General features: G+C 35.5%; 1 protein-coding gene across 1 annotated transcript; it reads right to left on the bottom strand.

Moving 5' to 3' along the window:
* Positions 1 to 6814: 6814 nt before the first annotated feature.
* On the bottom strand, positions 6815 to 17761 carry LOC123552208 (bile acid-CoA:amino acid N-acyltransferase-like). Its single transcript, XM_053542286.1, has 8 exons — positions 17465 to 17761; positions 16050 to 16301; positions 15362 to 15531; positions 14809 to 14922; positions 14244 to 14320; positions 13549 to 13627; positions 10731 to 10971; positions 6815 to 9013 (listed from the first exon to the last, which is right to left on the bottom strand). The coding sequence occupies exons 1-8, from the start codon at positions 17757 to 17759 to the stop codon at positions 8904 to 8906; spliced, it is 1338 nt and encodes a 445-aa protein (XP_053398261.1). The 5' UTR covers positions 17760 to 17761; the 3' UTR covers positions 6815 to 8903.
* Positions 17762 to 20114: the final 2353 nt, after the last annotated feature.

Genomic DNA, 20114 nt, shown 5'->3' with positions numbered 1-20114 from the left:
TAGGTAATGACGTCAAAAGTCAAGTTCACAGCTATTTGCCTTGAAACTATAAAGGTTTATAATACATCAATGTAAAATTGCTTTACAGTGCTTGGTCTGCGGCTATCTATATTCATAGCATGACTGTCACTGGTCAGTAGATGACCCCTGCTTTTGTTCTTGGGGGCGGGGGTGGGGTCATGTGGTCAAGCTCACAGTAATTTGAAACTACTGTGACCTTGAGATTGAAAATGGTTTATCGCGTACTAGAAGAAGAAGAAGAAAATGGTTTATGGTCAATAACTTGAGATTGCAAGAAAACTTGATAGCGTATTGCCAATGGTCAATAGTCATTGGCTGACCTCTATTGTTTTACGAGCCGTGAGGTCAATGGTCAAAGTGACCTAGTGTAAGGCTTGTATGATGATGATTTTCATTTAAGTCTGATACGGAACTCCAGGGGAGATAACTGGAGTCAAAGGTTGGGTTCTGATTAAACAAGAGGGCCATGATGGCCCTATATCGCTCACCTGTTATCATTGCACTTGAGGACAAGGAGGTCCTAAGAAAAAATATCTAAGTCCAAAGGACAGTAACAACAAGGGGAAGAAATTTAACCAAAAAGAAAGAAAAAATTCTTACAAGGTACAGATATGTCAAAATACACCTAAAAATTGGAGGTACCATCCATGTTGTACCACAGAAAAGTGGTCTCAGTTTTTCCCTACGGCCAATAATAAAAAAGTTACTAAAAGTAAGCTATTTATAGTAATGTAAAAGGGAAGTAATTTAAAAAAAATTATTGCAAGTGAACAAAAGAAGGATCTGCCAAATAAATCTGTTGACATAAATGAAATTTCAGATCAGTATCTTCATTAGTTACGGAGATATACCCATTTTAATTTGAAATAAAGGGAGGTAATTTGACATAAAATCAGTCCATAGTTATCTACCCTGATTGGCTCAGTCCAACTAATGACAATAATGAAATTTCAAATAAGTCCTATAAGTACTTACTGATATAAATCCATTTTGATTACAATCAGGTGAGGTAATCAGATATAAAATAACTCTGAACCTACGCTTGGATCTGATTTGTCATGGAATCCAAGAATTATTGTTGTTGAAGTTATTTTGGAAGTTTGTATCAAATAAAACCATAAATGAAGTCTCTATATGGCTGCAAAAGCCAAAATAGCCAATTTTGGACCTTTAAGGGGCCATAACTCTGGAACCCATGAAGAAATCTGGCCAGTTCAAGAATGGAACCAAGATCTTGTGGTGATACAAGTTGTGTGCAAGTTTGGTTAAAATCGAATCATAAATGAAGCTGCTATTGTGCAGACAAGGTCAAAATAGCTAATTTTGGCCCTTTCAGGGGCCATAACTCTGGAACCCATTAGGGGACCTGGCCGGTTCAACTAAGGAATCAAGATCTTATGGTGACACAAGTTTTGTGCAAGTTTGATTAAATTCAAATCATAAATGAAGCTGCTATTGTGCAGACAAGGTCAAAATGGCTAATTCTGGCCCTTTCAGGGGCCATAACTCTGGAACCCATAATGGAATCTGGCCAGTTCAAGAAAGGAACCAAGATCTTACGGTGATACAAGTTGTGTGCAAGTTTGGTTAAAATCAAATCATAAATGAAGCTGCTATTGTGCAGACAAGGTCAAAATAGCTAATTCTGGCCCTTTCAGGGGCCATAACTCTGGAACCCATAAGGGAATCTGGCCAGTTCAAGAAAGGAACCGAGACCTTATGGTGATACAAGTTGTGTGCCAGTTTGGTAAAAATCAAATCCTAAATAAAGCTGCTATTGTGCAGACAAGGTCAAAATAGCTAATTTTGGCCATTTCAGGGGCCATAACTCTGGAACCCATAATGGGATCTGGCCAGTTCAAGAAAGGAACCGAGATCTTATGGTGATACAAGTTGTGTGCAAGTTTGGTTAAAATAAAATCATAAATGAAACCACTATCGTGCAGACAAGAAATTGTTGACGGACGCACGGACTGACGACGGACGACGGACGAAGGGTGATCACAAAAGCTCACCGTGTCACTATGTGACAGGTGAGCTAAAAAAAGGTGTAGTATCATTATGTAACTGAAGAACAGTTTTGTTTATGGTACCATTTGTTCTTTTGGTTATTAGGTCAAGCTCATTACATAGGCCTACTTTAGTCTGACAAGTACACGCCCAATAATCACTTCCTATCAGACCATCGTAATATCGGCAAATGGGGTACTTTAACAATTTTTGGAGACTTTGAATTACATTTTGTATGACAGTTTAATTTTAATGTAGACTTCTGTACTTCGGACGGAGAAACTCACTAGAAACCTTACTGTATTTCCCCTTCTCTTATACAAAGACGGGTAAACTACTAACTAGAAGAAGAGGGAAATGTAGATATAATGGCTAAACTGGTTTGAAATTTCGGTTATATGACGAATTCTGTGTTCTCTCAGTTTGCCACCTCGTCAATTTGAAGTGCATGAACCGTTTAGAGTAAGTCGTATTGAAAGAAGAAGTGAAACATGGATATTCCACACTTTTCACCTTATTTTGGTTTTACTCCGAAGTCTGCGTAGTTGGTTATTTTATTTGTACTAGTATATGCATTTGCTTTCTTCTATTAACTTGAAATTATATATGTCGCGGAGCTCGTCCATGGTGACACATTTTCTCTCATTTTTAAGCACTTTTATATGATGGGGGATTTTTCAACGGCTTCAGTGTCATTTCCTGTATGACCGTTACGGTAATGAAAAATTAGGGTTGATATTTGAGCCTATCGTGTCTTAAAGTTAGAAGTAACCATGGTAACATGAGCCGTCCAAATAGAAGTTAAGCATCATTACATGGTTAGAAAAACGTTACTTTCAATATTGCACGTGAATTTATAAAGATAAAAGCCAAAAAGACATTTATAACGAAAACAACGAATTCAATAATATTTCCTACTGTGTTAATCAACATTCATATATGCATGAAAAAAACAGTTATAATATGTTTCGTTCATGACAAAAAATGTGGCAGCCACGTTACAAACAAAGGCATTATGACAGTTAAATTTCTTTTTCAGTTTAGTTAACAATTACATTACATAGAATCGGAAAGAAAGCCTTGTCGAACTTGAACATTGCATGAAATTTCGGGCATGGACCTTTGATTATTTGCAAGGTGCGTATAATTTAGTTTGCTTTCGATACACTTGCGTTATGAAAATAAAACGCACTTCGGACTCTTGTATAGTATGCTTTTATGCTTTTTATTTGTTGATGTCAGTAGCAGGTTTGACCAAATTTATTTGGCATCAGATGTTATATGACAGTTGGTTTGCGACAGGGGTCAGTCAATGACCATATGTTACTTGATATAGATGTACACATTTGAGTTTAGAACGTCAGCTGTTGCCGTGACGTAACTAGCGGGCAGAATCATTCAGCGTGGGCTAAAACCACGTAACTGTGGCTATTGCCGGCTATAAAAGCTGGCAGTATCAACCCTCGGTCATATTGGAACACGTGCTTGTGACCTATTCTACCTTAGGAAAAAACGTAAGTATAAACTTTCTGTAAAATAATCAACGTTTCTGTTACTTTGTTGTTTAAGGTACTGGATATGTAATAACAATCGACAATTTCCGTTGTTTAAGGTACTAGATATGTAATAACAATCGACAATTTCCGTTGTTTAAGGTACTGGATATGTAATAGCAATGTTTAAGGTACTGGATATGTAATAATCGACAATTTCCGTTGTTTAAGGTACTGGATATGTAATAACAATCGACAATTTCCGTTGTTTAAGGTACTGGATATGTAATAACAATCGACAATTTCCGTTGTTTAAGGTACTGGATATGTAATAGCAATGTTTAATGTACTGGATATGTAATAGCAATGTTTAAGGTACTGGATATGTAATAATCGACAATTTCCGTGCGATTACTTATCCTCCGTGTACTAGTTAGTATCTTTCGACCAAACACAAAAAAAAATATTTTTTTCTTAACAACAAGAATGACAAAATGGCAAAACGTAGCCGAACGGAAAATGCCCGTTGTTATTAAAGTTCCACCGCCTTAGAATTTCTCATTTGAATTTATGATTGTATATACAAAATGTACATGCATGAAAACTATCGTAATGTTTGCAATGTTGCTCATTTAATCACATATTTACTTAATTACAGTCGACTAACCAAGAAGATGCTGCGTCTAACAATTACTCTGGTATTTGTCATCGCTGTTGTTTACGTCACAGCTGACGAAGATTCCAAATGCACAGAAGCTAAGTAAGTGAACTTTATATCACAATTAGTCAAGTTATATTTTTGTTAAAGTTTGAAGTGTATTAAATCTTTCTCAAATCTGCGTTATGGAAAAATTAAGAACATGTAGGTGACCTCTGTGACGAGAAATAGCCGCAAACATAAGCAGAAAACGAACCTAGAACTTCCTGGCTGAATGCCTGGGACATTATCCACTATTCCGTTGCTGGTGTATCATCGAAGGAAACGTTTTGAGGTACTGTTAAATCATTGATATTCGTGGGGGACTAATTTTCGAGGTTGAGTCAATCCACGAAATTTAATCACAACGAACAAGTAAAATTCCCATTAATTTTATGCTCAGAGGTTGAAATCCACGAATTCATATCCCCATAAAATTGCCGTTTTGACCAAAACCACGAAATTTTATGCCCACGAAAGTAAATGATTTTACAGTATTAGAGATGCATGTAGTGTTCGAGTTATAATATTGTATCGCGATGGCATCATTTTCTATTAACATTCGAGTTATATGTTAAGACTCCCCTAATAGTCAGCATTTTGTCAAAAAATATAAAAACATGAAGAGTTACGAATTATTAACAATGCAAACGAGTAAAGCACTCTATTACTTTGTTTTGCGACTTTGGTTTAACTACAAGTGGTTGTTATTTTGAAAGTTACGACGATATATGTTAAAGTAACCGTCGGAAAAAAAATAGTGTAATCTATAAATCTATGTAAATACCAAGCTGCATTTTCAATTTTGTGCTTTGGTGAAATCTTAAGTAATAAGTATGTATTTTGTATATTTTGTTAGATATTTGTATTTTTGCATTAAATTTTGTTATTATTGTTTAAACAGAGATTGTCCGTGTGGAAGTATTTGTAACGATGGAACTTGTACAAAAGGTATGGTTTTTATTCGAAATTCATCAAATATTGATAAAATTCACACATCTTGTGGCTACTACTAATTGCCTTATTTTTTATCAGAACAGTTTTTGCCAAATATATTAATATGAGTTTATCACTACGCAGCCGGTGCGTATGGGCGTGACCCATGATACTCATTTCCTTATTACTTAATTAGAAATCCCTGCCAGTCGTGAGCGAAGTGCCACCTTTTAACAGAGACCATCTTGCTATATAGTCTACTAGTTTAAGTAGCAATTCGCACAAGTGAAGTGTATTTTAACCTGCGAAGGACCGCCTACCAAAACAAACCACTTTTCGGTTTGATTGTAATTGCAGAGTAAAAGTAAAAACATAGCGGTACAGTATTTGTAAAAAAAAAAAAAGTATAACCATGCAGTTGCAAAACAAATGTTGTCTACTGCGTTTGTCACGTGGTAAACATTCGTTTCAATTTAAGGGAGTTTAGCTCTACATTATACCACAGTAATACTTGAAAATATCAATTATCAAAAATGAATTGTCATTTTAAATATCTTGCAGACATTTCAATATGATATTGAAAAATTGCCGTTGGATATTGTAATGTGAATCTATAGAAGATTGCCACTTTTACGAGTAACATAAATTTTATTTTGGACTGTATTTCCATAGGTTGTAATTTTGCACTTAATAAAAGAAAACTGGTATCGAGTATTCATGCAGAAAATTCAAAAATAATTTAATAATGTTCAACATATCTTTATAGGCTGTCAATTATTCGATACATTTATTGAGGCTGGTTCCGACTCTGTAGTTTACGGAAGGAAGTGTAGCTGTGGAGATACTCCTGACGAACGTGGCATGGTTCTTCAGGTAAATATAATTATAAATATTTATCGAGACTAGTTTATGTAAGGAGGTACAGCGGTGGAAATACTCCTGACGAACGTGGCATGGTTCTCGAGATGAATATAAACCTTATTAAGACTGGTTCTGATTCTGTAGTGTACGTGTGGAGGTAATCATGACGAACTTTTTGTTTTTTGTTATTGAACGAAATCTTCCGCAATGTTTATCGATATAGAAATGGAACTAAATAACTATATAAATTCTGTAAAGAAAGCTCGATCTGGGATTTTGTATTCGGCTCTCGTGGATTTTGCAAGGTCGGATCACACTCGGAGCTTGCGCGCTCGTGAGATCCGATCTTACAAAAATCCACTCGAGCCGAATACAGCATCCCAAATCGAGCTACTGTTATATTTATAATAACCCTATCGTATTTGCCAATAGAAGGGACATGTTAAAATTTTATTTCATCTCGTGCCACGATTTATATTTTCCAAAAATGTTATCTCCATTTAATCTTGCGGTTACGAGATAAACTGAAAGAAAATATCTTTCTTGAAAAGTAATTTCCGTTTTTTTTTTATCTTGTCGCCACGTGATAAATTGACACAAATTATTTTTCCAAAAATATTTTCTTTCTGTTTTTCTCCTGGCCAAGAGATAAAGTAGCGAAAAAGGTATTATTTTTTGGAAAAAAGTTTATCTCGTGTAGGGAGATTTAATTTAAAAAATCCCAAGCCCCCATACTCCCGTAGTTGAAAGATGTTTTCAATGTTGTTTTTTAAGCTGTCATTTGTCTTTAATTTCTAGTGTGAGGATGGTGTAGAATTCACCGGTGCTCCAGAAGGTGTTGCTGAGTGGGAAAACAACCCGGCTTGTGAGGAAGCCGCCCCCGCCTCTGCTTAAACTTTGGCAATGACACGAAGGGCCACCAGTACAGAAACACGCCAAAAAGTTACACTTTTTCGATTTTATGTGAACAGACTATTCTGAATAAATGTATTTCTGGTGTAAACTTTGCGTTTGTTTGGTGTCTTTCCCATTTGAATTCTTAGTTCCGATACAAATTAAGACCATTTTACATATACACCGAAACCGAAAGAAAACCGAATCGAAGTTTGTAGAGATTCGCGGAAACAGAAATAAAAATGGAAACGAAACAGGAACGAAAACATTCAAGAACTGAATCCTAGTACGGGTACTGAAAAGGGTAAGAAAGACCAAGTGTGTCAAGTGCGAAATGTGGCATACTGCTTCGGTTCGGACTCGTTTCCGGTTCGTATATGTAAAACGGACTTACTTGTTCGATGACATTATATTAGTTATGTAACAGACTTGATCAAACCGAGCCTGTTGTCTTTTGCTTCTAAAGTTTGTTTTTATAGATTTATCTATTAGTATTTTCCTTACAAAAGATATAAATTAAATGACCTCATAAGTCAAATTTCAAAGTGACACAAACACAATACAATTTTGTCGATCTTGTCCGACAATGCTCTTTTTCGACTGCGTGACAAAACTGTATGATATATTCAATACGGTGTTCATCGCGATTTTTTATTCCTGAACCCCATACCTCGAAAGTCGAAATCACGAAACTACGATGATGTAAGTATAAACCACAATGATGAAACTCGAAGTCACGAAACTACGATGGTAAAAGTCGAAATCACGAAACCACGATGTTGAAAACGCGATATCATTTCGCATTTTCTCTATCGTGGTTTCATGTATTTACGATCGTGGTTTCGACATTCACCATCGAACTTTCGACTTTCATCATCGTAGTTTTGACTTTCATCATCGTAGTTTCGACTACTGTTCCTGAACCCCATACCTTTCGAAATCACGAAACTAGTTTCGACTACTCTTTTCCTGAACCCCATACCTTTCGAAATCACGAAACTACGATGGTGAACGTCAAAACCACGATGATGAAAGTCGAAACTACGATGTCGAAAGTCGAAATTACGATGACGAATGTCGAAAGTCGAAAGCACGATGATAAAATCAGGAAATCACGATGGTGAAAACGTGAAATAAAAGCGTGTTTTTATCATCGTGGTTTCGTGAGTTCGACTTTCACCATCATAGTTTCGAGTTTTCACTATCGTGATTTCGACTTTCGCCATCGTGTTTTCGACTTTCATCATCTCGGCTTTGGAGATATGAGATTCAGAAATAGTAACATATTGAACAATATGCTCGAGAAGTTCGACACACACACATCAAAGTGTAAGCTTAAGTAACTAAACATGAAAGGACCATTGCTTTACAAACGAAACTGTACATCTGGGATCTGAACGACGGACCATGGTAAATCAGAATATAAATCACAAGAAGGCGTTGATTATTTTCATCCTCAAAACATGATAAAACTTGTGCTGAACTTCATTCATCTGGTTAGTAATGCACTTGAAGTCATGCGACTATTGACGTCATAATTAATGTCATAATTTCCACTCACAGGTTCGCGCGTAGACCGTTGTTTATCGCAGAATATACAACGTTTGCTTTTCTCCTTCGATTCCTTAATTGACAAAAATCGAGCTATGTTAAAATGTGATTTTGTACTTTATTATATTATGTAGATAATCTCGTATAGACATCTTATGTCAATATGTGCATGAATTATTATATTATGTGCATATTTTATCATATAGTGGATATCTTAAGCGAGGCTATATTCTTTCTCTAGACCGATAAAAGAACGCGCGCGGGCACAAGGTCAGGTGGAAGAAGTCGGAGCTCTTGGTTCTGTGAAGTTTACAACCAGTTGTTACAAAAGTATTTACAATTTCAATATATAACATGACTTCTCCGTGGCGCTTCAAGGTCATTTGGATTTCATACACACAGCGTAATGAAGCATGTTTTGTCGGCATCATTCTGGTCTTTCAGCTTGGGTTTTTCACATTTTGTTCTAAAAATGTCAATATTTTATTCCAAGAATCTTCCTGAGCAAATGCGTGTTTATCAGGCCATCCGCCTACAACCATATCTGCATCTGAAATATATCAGAGGACAAAGGTATATATTTTATATAAGAATGTCATGATAGGTTAATATATGTTTCGTTGGGTTTAACGTCGCACCGGCACAATTATAGGTCATACTGCGACTTTCCAGCTTTGACTGGTAAGTCACACATGACTTAGCAACTGACCTCGAAAACTGTTGTCATTACAGGCTGGCCAATTAAACTCCTTGACCTTAGTAAAAACCTCTGACGTTAAAATTATTCTTTCCTAATTGAGGCGACTCTCTGGCTGAACGCGCTCCGCGGATTATTACTAAACCCGAGGATGGAAAAGTGGCGTTGTTGAAACATGCCAAACATCTTATTTGTCACAAGGTTAACATACGTCGTTACCTTCGAATGCATGGTCAATATGTGAAAACAAACCCAATTTCGACCCTTTCATTGTGCGCAACAAATTCGCGCATCGAATGCCCGGATGTCACTCTCACGAGATTTAGGACAGCTACTCCTAAATTACAGCCATGCATTACTTGATCAATTACCACTAAGTTTGTTGTATGCGAGGACGTAGACTGTTAGCGCATTAAACCACTACATTAGGTTGTTAGACAGAAAAAAAAGCGAATATATGTCAGTAAGGTAAAATGGTATTGTCCTTGCGTCCAATCCTGGGGTTCCACACACTGATGACCAATATTTAAAACAGACATTGCAACCAAAATTTTACATTGAACATTTTAACATTTACAAGATGATCATTATATATTTATATTGATGTGCCCTAGAAGGAACTTTTGCTATGCTTTAACTTGTAAAAGAATAACTTTGTGCGCAAGTTAAAGGTGGTCAATCACATTTAAACAACATTTAATGCCATTTTTTACTTTTTGTATATTCTGGTAGAGATTTATTTAAGGAACAAAAAGACCCATTACATAGAGTTAGATTCCTATTAGAAATGTATGTTTTATTATTTTTTTATAAAAATTTGTAATTACTCCCCTTTAATATAAAAGTATTTAAAAAGCTGAGTAATTCATTTTATTTCGATACAATTTCTAGTTTTACGTTTGCATTTGATAGACATAACAATTACTTAACAATCGGAACCAAACGGCAAGCTTTAAATCTGTGTGTAGCTTCTGAATTCATTTATTTCCAATCTATCTTGGTTGCGCAACCAAGATAGGCAAAGGGAGATAATAATAATTTTTTAAACTTGCGTTTCTATCGAATTCCATCTAAATACATAATTGTTAATGAAAATACTTTACAAATATATTACAATATATCTAATATTAATACCTTTCCTTAAGCAAAGTATGCTTATCAAATTTATACTTACGATAAAATAACTCTATCTTGGTTGGGCAACCAGGATAGGAAAAGCAAATTTTAAAAATACCTCCAGTGAAAATCTAACTTGTATTAAGTGTTTAGTGAACATAAATGAGTGTAAATGATCAGATGTTAAAGTTACAAGCAAATCCCTTACATGGTCAAAGTCTGATTATCCACCTTTAAGACGTAGCATCATATTTTATGGTTTAGCACTAGTGACATCGACAAACCGTGGTCCATACAAGTTTCGGCGAGATGCCAAACACGGAAATACATCAAGATTGGTGATAAGAGTCAACAATTGTATATTACAAGTAAAACATCTTAATGGGATCAATCTTTTGAAATAGTTCGGTTTGTTGCCTTCTGTGGTATAAATAAAATCTTTGTCTAAACGTACCATAGAATTTTTCTGAAATAAAATTAATTGATTTCATTCGTTTCCGTCCTGGAGTGACCACCCTTGAGTGTGGCGAGTATGGAGGCTCGATCATATGCCCGGCTCCCGGATATCGGTGGATGTGGATATTTTGTTTGAATTGAGAAGGACATTGCTCGTAGAAAAATGTGTGCCACTTTGGATGAACCTGTTTGTCATCTTCGCCCACAATCACTAAAATCTTTGCACCATGTTGCCAGGCCTGTAAATCGACAAAACATAGCAACCGGTAATATTAAAATATTAATTGTATGAAGTGGTGAGTACTTGCATGTGTGACCCATGTCAGTAATACTACGATAAAAACAAGAGCACTGCAATGCAGAACAATATACGCCCGAAGGTATGACCTTTGACCCCTAAGTATGACCCTGACCTTGAAGCACGCCATCCGGAACATGTACTCTGCACGTCGTCTCGATGTGGTGAACATTTATGCCCAGTTTCTTTAAAATCCTTCAAGCAGTTCAAGAGTTACAGAGCGGACACGAAACAAAGTCATATGACCTTTGATCCATAAGTGTGACATTGACCTTGAATCAAGCCGTCCAAAACATGAGCTCTGCAAGTCGTCTCGATGTGGTGAACATTTGTGTCAAGTTTCTTCGAAATCCGCCAAGAGATCAAGAGTTATAGAGCGGACACGAAACAAGGTCATATGACCTTTGACCCCTAAGTGTGACCTTGACCTTGAAGCGAGCCATCCAAAACATGCGCTTTGCATGTCGTCTCGATGTAGTGAACATTTGTGTCAAGTTTCTTTGAAATCCTTCAAGGAGATCAAGAGTTACAGAGCGGACACGAAATTGCTAACAGACAGACAAACGGACACCGGCGTCATAACAATACGTCACTTCGGACGTATAATAAGTCAACTTACAACGAGGAACAAAATCCCAGTGTATTCGAAATTTCATTTTAAAAGCATGTTACACCAAATAAAACACACTTGCAATATTTAATATGGAAATATAAACCTGTAGCATTAAATCAAACAAGCACTTCTTTTATATTTTAGATAAAAAGGGCGACTGCAATAATATCAAATAAAGCATTTAAGTTTGTTGAAAGTTAGAGCAGTGTATTTTTAATATACATATTTATTAAATAATCATTTTTCGGTAGACTCAGAAAAATAAAAACAAGAGCTGTCACAGGAGACAGCGCGCTCGACTATTTCGATGCTGGATAGTGAAACTGGGTACATCTGAGGAAACTAGAGCTGTCACTGAAGTGTTTAATGACTCCAATTGTGGATGAAGATATTGCACAATAGCCTGAGTCTATGTCAAAAATATCAACTTAAAGTAATAAGAGAGGTAAAGATAAAATGTATCAAAACACTATATAAGTATATCCTAAGCAGAAAAGGGCATAATTCATTAAATATTGGTGCCAGAGTTATGCAGCTTGTGTCATACAGTGCGGGTGATGATGTTGAACAACTATTTTAAGTTTGAATCAAATCCATTCAGTAATAACAGAGACAGAGAAAGTGCATCAAAACTTTAACCTAAAATTCTAAGTAAAAAGGGGGAATAATTAATGAAAAATTGGTGCCAGAGTTATGCACCTTGCGTCATATGGTGTGGGTGATGATGTTGAACAACTATTTTAAGTTTAATTCAAATCCATTCAGTAATAACAGAGACAGAGTGAAAGTGCATCAAAACTTTAACCTAAAATTCTAAGTAAAAAGGGGAAATAATTCATGAAAAATTGGTCCCAGAGTTATGCACCTTGTGTCATATGATAAGGGTAATGATGTTGAACAATTGTTTAAGTTTGAATCAGATCCATTCAGTAATAACAGAGATAGAGTGAAAGTGCATAAAACTTTAACCTAAAATTCTAAGTAAAAAGGGGAATAATTCATGAAACATTGTGCCAGAGTTAAGCATCTTGTGTCATATGATGTGGGTGATGATGCTGAACAACTATTTTAAGTTTGAATCAAATCCATTCAGTAATAACAGAGGTAGAGTGAAAGTGCACCAAACCTTTAACCTGAAATTCTAAGTAAAAAGGGGGAATAATTCATGAAAAAAGTGGTGCCAGAGTTATGCACCTTGTGTCATATGATGTGGGTGATAATGCTGAACAACTATTTTAAGTTTGAATCAAATCCATTCAGTAATAACAGAGGTAGAGTGAAAGTGCACCAAAACTTTAACCTGAAATTCTAAGTAAAAAGGGGGAATAATTCATGAAAAAAGTGGTGCCAGAGTTATGCACCTTGTGTCATATGATGTGGGTGATGATGTTGAACAACTATTTTAAGTTTGAATCAAATCCATTCAGTAATAACAGAGATAGAGTGAAAGTGCACCAAAACTTTAACCTGAAATTCTAAGTAAAAAGGGGGAATAATTCATGAAAAAATGGTGCCAGAGTTATGCACCTTGTGTCATATGATGTGGGTGATGATGTTGAACAACTATTTTAAGTTTGAATCAAATCCATTTAGTATAAACAGAGATAGAGTGAAAGTGCATCAAAACTTTAACCTGAAAATCAAAGTGAAAAGGGGGGATAATTCATGAAATATTGGTGCCAGAGTTATGGCCCTTATGTCAGATGATGTGGATGATGATGAGGAATAAGTATTTCAAGTTTGAATCAAATCCATCAAGTAATTACAGAGATAAGTTGAAAAAAGAGAAAGTGCACCAAAACTTTAACCAAGGTGGGGACGCGGAAAGACGCCGACGCCGACGCCGGGGCGAGTAGGATAGCTCTCCTTATACTTCGTATAGTCGAGCTAACAACTCATGGGCACAGTCCGAGGATTATCACAGTCATAAACGTCTGCTATAACTATTCCTTCGTCAGTATTGTATACTTTCTCCTTCTTAAGCCTAAAAAGAAAACTAAACTATAGACAGTGTAGCGCAATATACTTGGTGTCTTGGTACTGATACTGACACCGGGCTAATGATGACAACTAGACCATTTAATCATTGTAAGCGGTCATTGGTTAAACGGAGACTACGGTCAGTCTTCGATAAGAAATATGAATAAGTTCTAAATGGATCTTCAGCAAATCATTATGACCCTCATGCTTTCAGACGTGTAAGGTGCCTAAAATGACCGCCTTTCCAACATAACTGTTTTCATAACACCATTCCACCTCTCCTAACGTTTTTATACCCTAAAAAATGATACCTAATAACGTTCAAAATGTGTGACGGATGGAAATGGGTAAATTTAAAAATTTGAATTTAAGAAGAACCAGTCCATGAACATATTTGTTTTATGATCATCAGGGAAACCGGAATCTAAATAATTCAGTCAAGTTTTAAAGGACAATTCGTTAAAACAGACAGTATTGATAAAAACATATTTTTTTTCGGGCAAATATTGGCCCAGAAATTACGTGACATCATAATTTCATATAAAAAATGTTTTTCTCTGTGAGAGAATAAAGAATTTACTGGACCTGCCTATTTAAAAGATATTTCAGATTAAAATTACCAAGCCGGTGATTCACAAACAATGCAGTTTTCTTCAGCTGTCACTGTAACGCCATTTACATTCACCACGCCTCGAATCTGAAACAGTACACGCCTTTGAGAATTGTATGACAGATTAACCAACTGCAAATTATACACGTCATGTTATAAAGACTTTAGGCAATTAGGCAAATCAATGATTAATGGATAAAAATTCTACATATACAACAAAATCTAAAAATATCAATGTAGGTCTGCGCACATGCATGACGACTTCTATTTAGTAATATTGACCAGCGCTCTCCATCTATGACTCGAACATAATATACAAAAGAGACGTTGTACGAGACTAGAGCTATGAAAAATATAACATACTGACGGACGACGGACGGAAGAATGGCAACTGCATTAGCTCACATTATTATCAGCAATTCTTAAAGCTTGATAACAATGACTATATGGATATGTCTATAACATTTTATAAATATTGTGTTGCAGAGGTACACTGCTTTCTTTGGTTTCATATTTTCCCATATAATCACTTTATTATCACCTTTTCCGGACTGCAGTTCTTATTTGCTACTCACCTGAGGCAATACAGATGCCAAAGCGAGCGAAAGAAAGCCTCCAAAACACAATCCGACCGCACCAAGACGACTTTTGTCAATGAAATCTTGTTCCATAAACCACTCACACGCTTCCTGAAAGTAATGGAATGTTAAATATATAATTGCTAAAATTAGACGAACTGAATGCTACAAGTATCATTCTTGAACAGAAAGCAAGTTGAAAAAGTAGAACAGATATAGACAATATTTCTGATAAATCAATGGTACTTGACTGCAAACTTATTACTTTAAAAATATCGTAAACTGGAAAGATAATTATGCGTACACTGCTGGTATCGACTTCAATTTAGATTCATATTTGTTAAGACTAGACAAAATGCATCATCAAATGCGACAATGTTAGAATGACCTTTCAGGAGTTGATCTCAACGAGTCATAGATTAAATGTAATTAAATTACTTCGTCGGGTTACCTACAAGCACAATAAGTATTTTAAATCTGCATGTTCACTTAAAGTTAGGTCAGTCGAAGTCCATTATAACAGACGTGACGTTTTCAGAACAATCTTCACCTTTATATAGCTAAAATCGGTACTCATAAGCATTTGTGGAAGTCCCTCTCCGTATAAGTACGATAATGCCATGGTAGCGTATCCATGCGATGCTAGAAGAGCGGCTCGTGTCTCAATTAAACTGACAATACCTCCAAACATGTCAATTAAACCTGGGAAAGGCCCGTCTCCTGAAAGGCAAACGAGTAACATTTCAAACATGAAAATCATCGAGTTATCGTGCATCATGCAAGCGAACTGCATGCCCACTCATGTATGCATCCATTTCCATAAAAAAGTCTTAAATCAGAAATGTGTTTAACAGGTATACTAGTACCTTAGTTGCTCTACAGAACCAAAGTACCTGAAACAGCATTAGCATTCCACATTTAAGCTTGCTGACCACTGCACGACGCGTCATGAATCCTTACAGAAACGTTGCCTATTGCAAGGTCAACATTTCTGCCAAAGTTCAGCAGAAATATTTTATATCTAAGCAAATCACAAAGTGGAAATCGGTAGTCTAGACACAACAGGTATTAGTTAGACTTAGAAAAGTACATACTCTAACATTTTATCCTGAATCCTTTATCGTGTGTTACTTTCATATGACCTCTTTAATTTTAGGGTGGAAGAAACCTCCTTCAATAACTGTCAATATGCTTGAATAGTTCAATAGAATTAAGTCTATATCAAGTTTAACTACAACCTTCTGGTAGAAAAATTGTTCCCTTGAATCTCCCTGTTAGGGGTATTCTCCTCACGCCTGGATGTTTGTATAGTCTCTGTAATCTGGTCAAAACCAAAGGTGGAACAGAAATGTTAGAGCCAGTTTGTGTCCCGGCAAACACCCTTATATCGAAGATCATTGGCGTACACACGTCTTTCTTTACCAGTCGAGCAGATCGTTGGGGTCCGGAGATACATTTTAGACTCCAAAATAAACCCATAGGTTCTATTCCTAAATGTAAAACAAGAGCACCGCCTTGCGGGTGCTGACGCTCATCTGATTTTTTTTGTATAATAGAAATATTGTCCTACCCATGATTTTCTAAGTCTAAAAAGGGCCATCACTCTTGCAAAAAGCAGGATAGAGTTATGTTTCTTGATGCACAGTGTCCACTTATGATGGTGAAAAACTGTTGCAAGTTTTAAAGCAATAGCTTTGGTAGTTTATGAGAAAAGTTGACTTAAACATAATATTCAACCAAGAAAATGATTTTTCTAAGTCCAAAAGGGGCAATAATTATTGCAAAAAGCAGGATGGAGTTATGTTGCTTGCTGTACAGGGTCAGCTATGATGGTGAACAAGAGTTGCAAGTTTTAAAGCAATAGCTTTAATAGTTTAAGAGAAAAAGTTGACCTAAACATAAAACTTAACCAAGAAATCTGATATTTTCTAAGTCCAAAAGGGGCCATAAATCTTGCAAAAAGCAGGATGGAGTTATATTTCTTGCTGTACAGGGTCAGCTTATGATGGTGAACAAGTGTTGCAAGTTTTAAAGGAATAGCTTTGATAGTTTAGGATAAAAGCTGACCTAAACATAAAACTTAACCAAGAAAACTGATTTTGTAAGTCCAAAAGGGGCAATAATTCTTGCAAAAAGCAAGATGGAGTTATGTTTCTTGATGTACAGGGTCTGCTTATGATGGTGAACAAGTATTCCAAGTTTCAAAGCAAAAGCTTTGATAGTTTAGGAGAAAAGTTGACCTAAACATAAAACTTAACCAAGAAATCTGATATTTTCTAAGTACAAAAGGGGCCATAAATCTTGCAAAAAGCAAGATGGAGTTATGTTTCTTGCTATACAGGGTCAGCTTATGATGATGAACAAGTATTCCAAGTTTCAAAGCAATAGCTTTGATAGTTTAGGAGAAAAGCTGACCTAAACATAAAACTTAACCAGGCAACGCCGACGCCGACAACCGCTCAAGTGATGACAATAACTCATCATTTTTTTTTCAAAAAATCAGATGAGCTAAAAATGCTACTAATTAAAGATTTTAGTATAACAGGAAAAGGTAAGACTAAACTATTTTCACCGGCACACTAAAACAAGAAGACTAAATGATAACTGGAGTTTAAAAGTGACAACACTATGCGTAAAATGATTGTGTCCATACCTACAAAGCTACCACCAATGGACTCGTCAGTAAAGTTGTCTACATTTCCATTTGTATCGGCTTGATAAACACAACGGGATTCGAACTTCATTCCGTTTTCTGTTACATCTGCAATAAGTGTCACGATTTGCTTGGCATCAAGTCCGCATAGTAGAATTCTAACTTTTTCATCAATCATACCGACAGAAGGTGCAACTGTCATGCTGAATCCATTATCACCCTTACCAAAACAAGTCTTTCTATGAAGATTTATATGTCTTTTCAGAACTAACAAACGAAGTGAAGATGGTAACATGCTTTCTCATTTATCTGAAAAGTAAAGATAGTTTCTTGAATAGTTTTTTATCACAATCGAGACTTATAATAGTGTTTTACATTTAAATAGCTTCACCATGCTACATCTAATAACAGGAAATAACCAGAAACACTAAGTGGGAGAAACAAAAATTACTGGTCGAAAATGATTCAACAAAGGTCGTAAGTAAGACGTACAAATCGATTCGGTAAAATTTGGTTATATAAGACAAATACTTTGAAAAAGATTTAAACATACATTTAACGTATGTGAAAAGGCATAACTTTAGAAAAAAGGATAAAAACGTATACTTGACGTATTCGAAAGGGCATTAGTTAGTACATACAACATATACGCAATTATTTGTCTTATATTTTACATTTACTTATATATTTGAAGTATACGAAAAGGCACTTTTTATTTTATGTGATTAAACCAATAAACATCTACAATTCCAACAGAAAATGCTGACCTATATCCATGAAAATTATACTGCCTGTGTAAATAATATAAAGTTTATTTAAAACACAAAACTATCTACTTATCATAACACAGTGACTTAGTGGCTGATAAACAAAATGTGTTGACCTTTTAACTAAAAGTAGTTCGATTCAAATTTAGATCAAAAAATGATCGACATTTTTTCTTAAAAACATATTTGCAATGTAGACATGTCTTAATTAGTCGGATAACCAATAAGTACAAACAAATAGCCTGGGGATTATATACAAGTATTTCAGCTGTAAATTTTATATTGGTATGTTAATAAATTTATAACAAAAATAGAATAATTAATTAAGTACCTTCAGTGCAGTATCCCTTTGATAAACATTTTATACAATCTTATTTATCTACCACCTGTCCTAAATATTGAACTGTGTCACAAATATTTATAAGTTTTACAAATTTAATAGCGATATGAGATGGTGTCTTACCTTTAGGATGCTTTAAACATTCAATGCCTTCAGAAAGAGTCAATGTCAAGTAAAACCAGGAAGCAAATTGCTCATGTTTGTCCATGTTGTAGCGCTCCGGTGAGCTCCACGAGATGACCGCGTTACAATGATGAGACAGACGGATGGACAAATCACAATCACAATAATTCAGCAACAAGGCTGGACTTACTTGACTCCACTACTCCGGTAACTATGTCACCAGTCAGACGGACGGACATAAATGTATGAACACAATACTTAACCAAGGATGGACTTCGATAAAATAAAGCGGGGGTGGGGGGAGGGGAGTATCTTTAAATAAACTTTAACAAAAGACTAAGATCCATTTCAATTTAAAACAAAATTTATGTTAATAAATTCCCTTAACAAAGTATCTCTCAGGATAATAAATAACGAATGAGCATATATCAATAAATTAATGGAACAAATGCATAAAATATGGATTTGAAGTTATTAAAACATTGTGAAAAATTAATATAAAGAGTCTACAAGGTTTAAATACTAATTTTGATCACAGCAAAACTTCACCTCTCGAAAGTGTCCAAAAATGCACTTAAACTAACAAATGCCTATCCTAATCCAAGTTTACTTAAAAATAATGAAAAAATCTATGTTTACTCTAAAGCCAAAGAGGTCGAAGTCTTCGAATATACTCTCCCAAAATCCGGCAATCGCACAAGAAAAAGTGAGGGAAAACCAATCCGCCGGATCCCTGCAAGCTGCGGGAATCCGTCACAAATCATATGACGGATAAAAACATTCATGTCCTCACTTTAAACAACAATTAAACTATATAGTTCTATCTAAATGACAAAAAATTACTACGAATCAACAGAATGAAGATTAAATTACATGATCCTTACATTGCTTTTTCCGATCCTTGTACAACTATTGTAGAAGACTGGTCTGAAGTTGAAAAATTGCTAGAATTCTGACATAAAACAAGTATGACCTTTATGACGTCACTTCCCACAATGCAAAGCGGCAATGGCAGGCAGTATTAAAACAACAACATGTGTAGTAAAAACAAACAGGATTTACATCAATAAAAACTTAAAAAGAGTTGACATGCACAAGTATTGATTTAAATCAGTACCAAACATGGAAATAAAGGTGACTGCCACATTAACTGTGAAATATCATTTACAATCGATAAAATCCTCTTCATTAGAAAGCACCGGTCATGTATCGTACATGTACATATTCTAAATGACACTGACATCTAATGTAAACACAAATGGTAAAATCATGGTCAATCCATTTCTAGGGCACTACAATATATGTTCTTTTTGTCTTTTCCGAGCCGTACAAGGAATATAAATACAACAAATGTATTCAGACTAAAATCGCGATTCTATCGTGAAATCACGTGTTATGAAGTCCAGGTAATTTTTTTACC

Source organism: Mercenaria mercenaria, chromosome 4 (genome assembly GCF_021730395.1).
Source record: "Mercenaria mercenaria strain notata chromosome 4, MADL_Memer_1, whole genome shotgun sequence".
NCBI classification, from domain to species: Eukaryota; Metazoa; Mollusca; class Bivalvia; order Venerida; family Veneridae; genus Mercenaria; species Mercenaria mercenaria.
The sequence above is the reverse complement of the archived record's forward strand: the minus strand, read 5'-3'. Positions and strand labels throughout refer to the sequence as shown.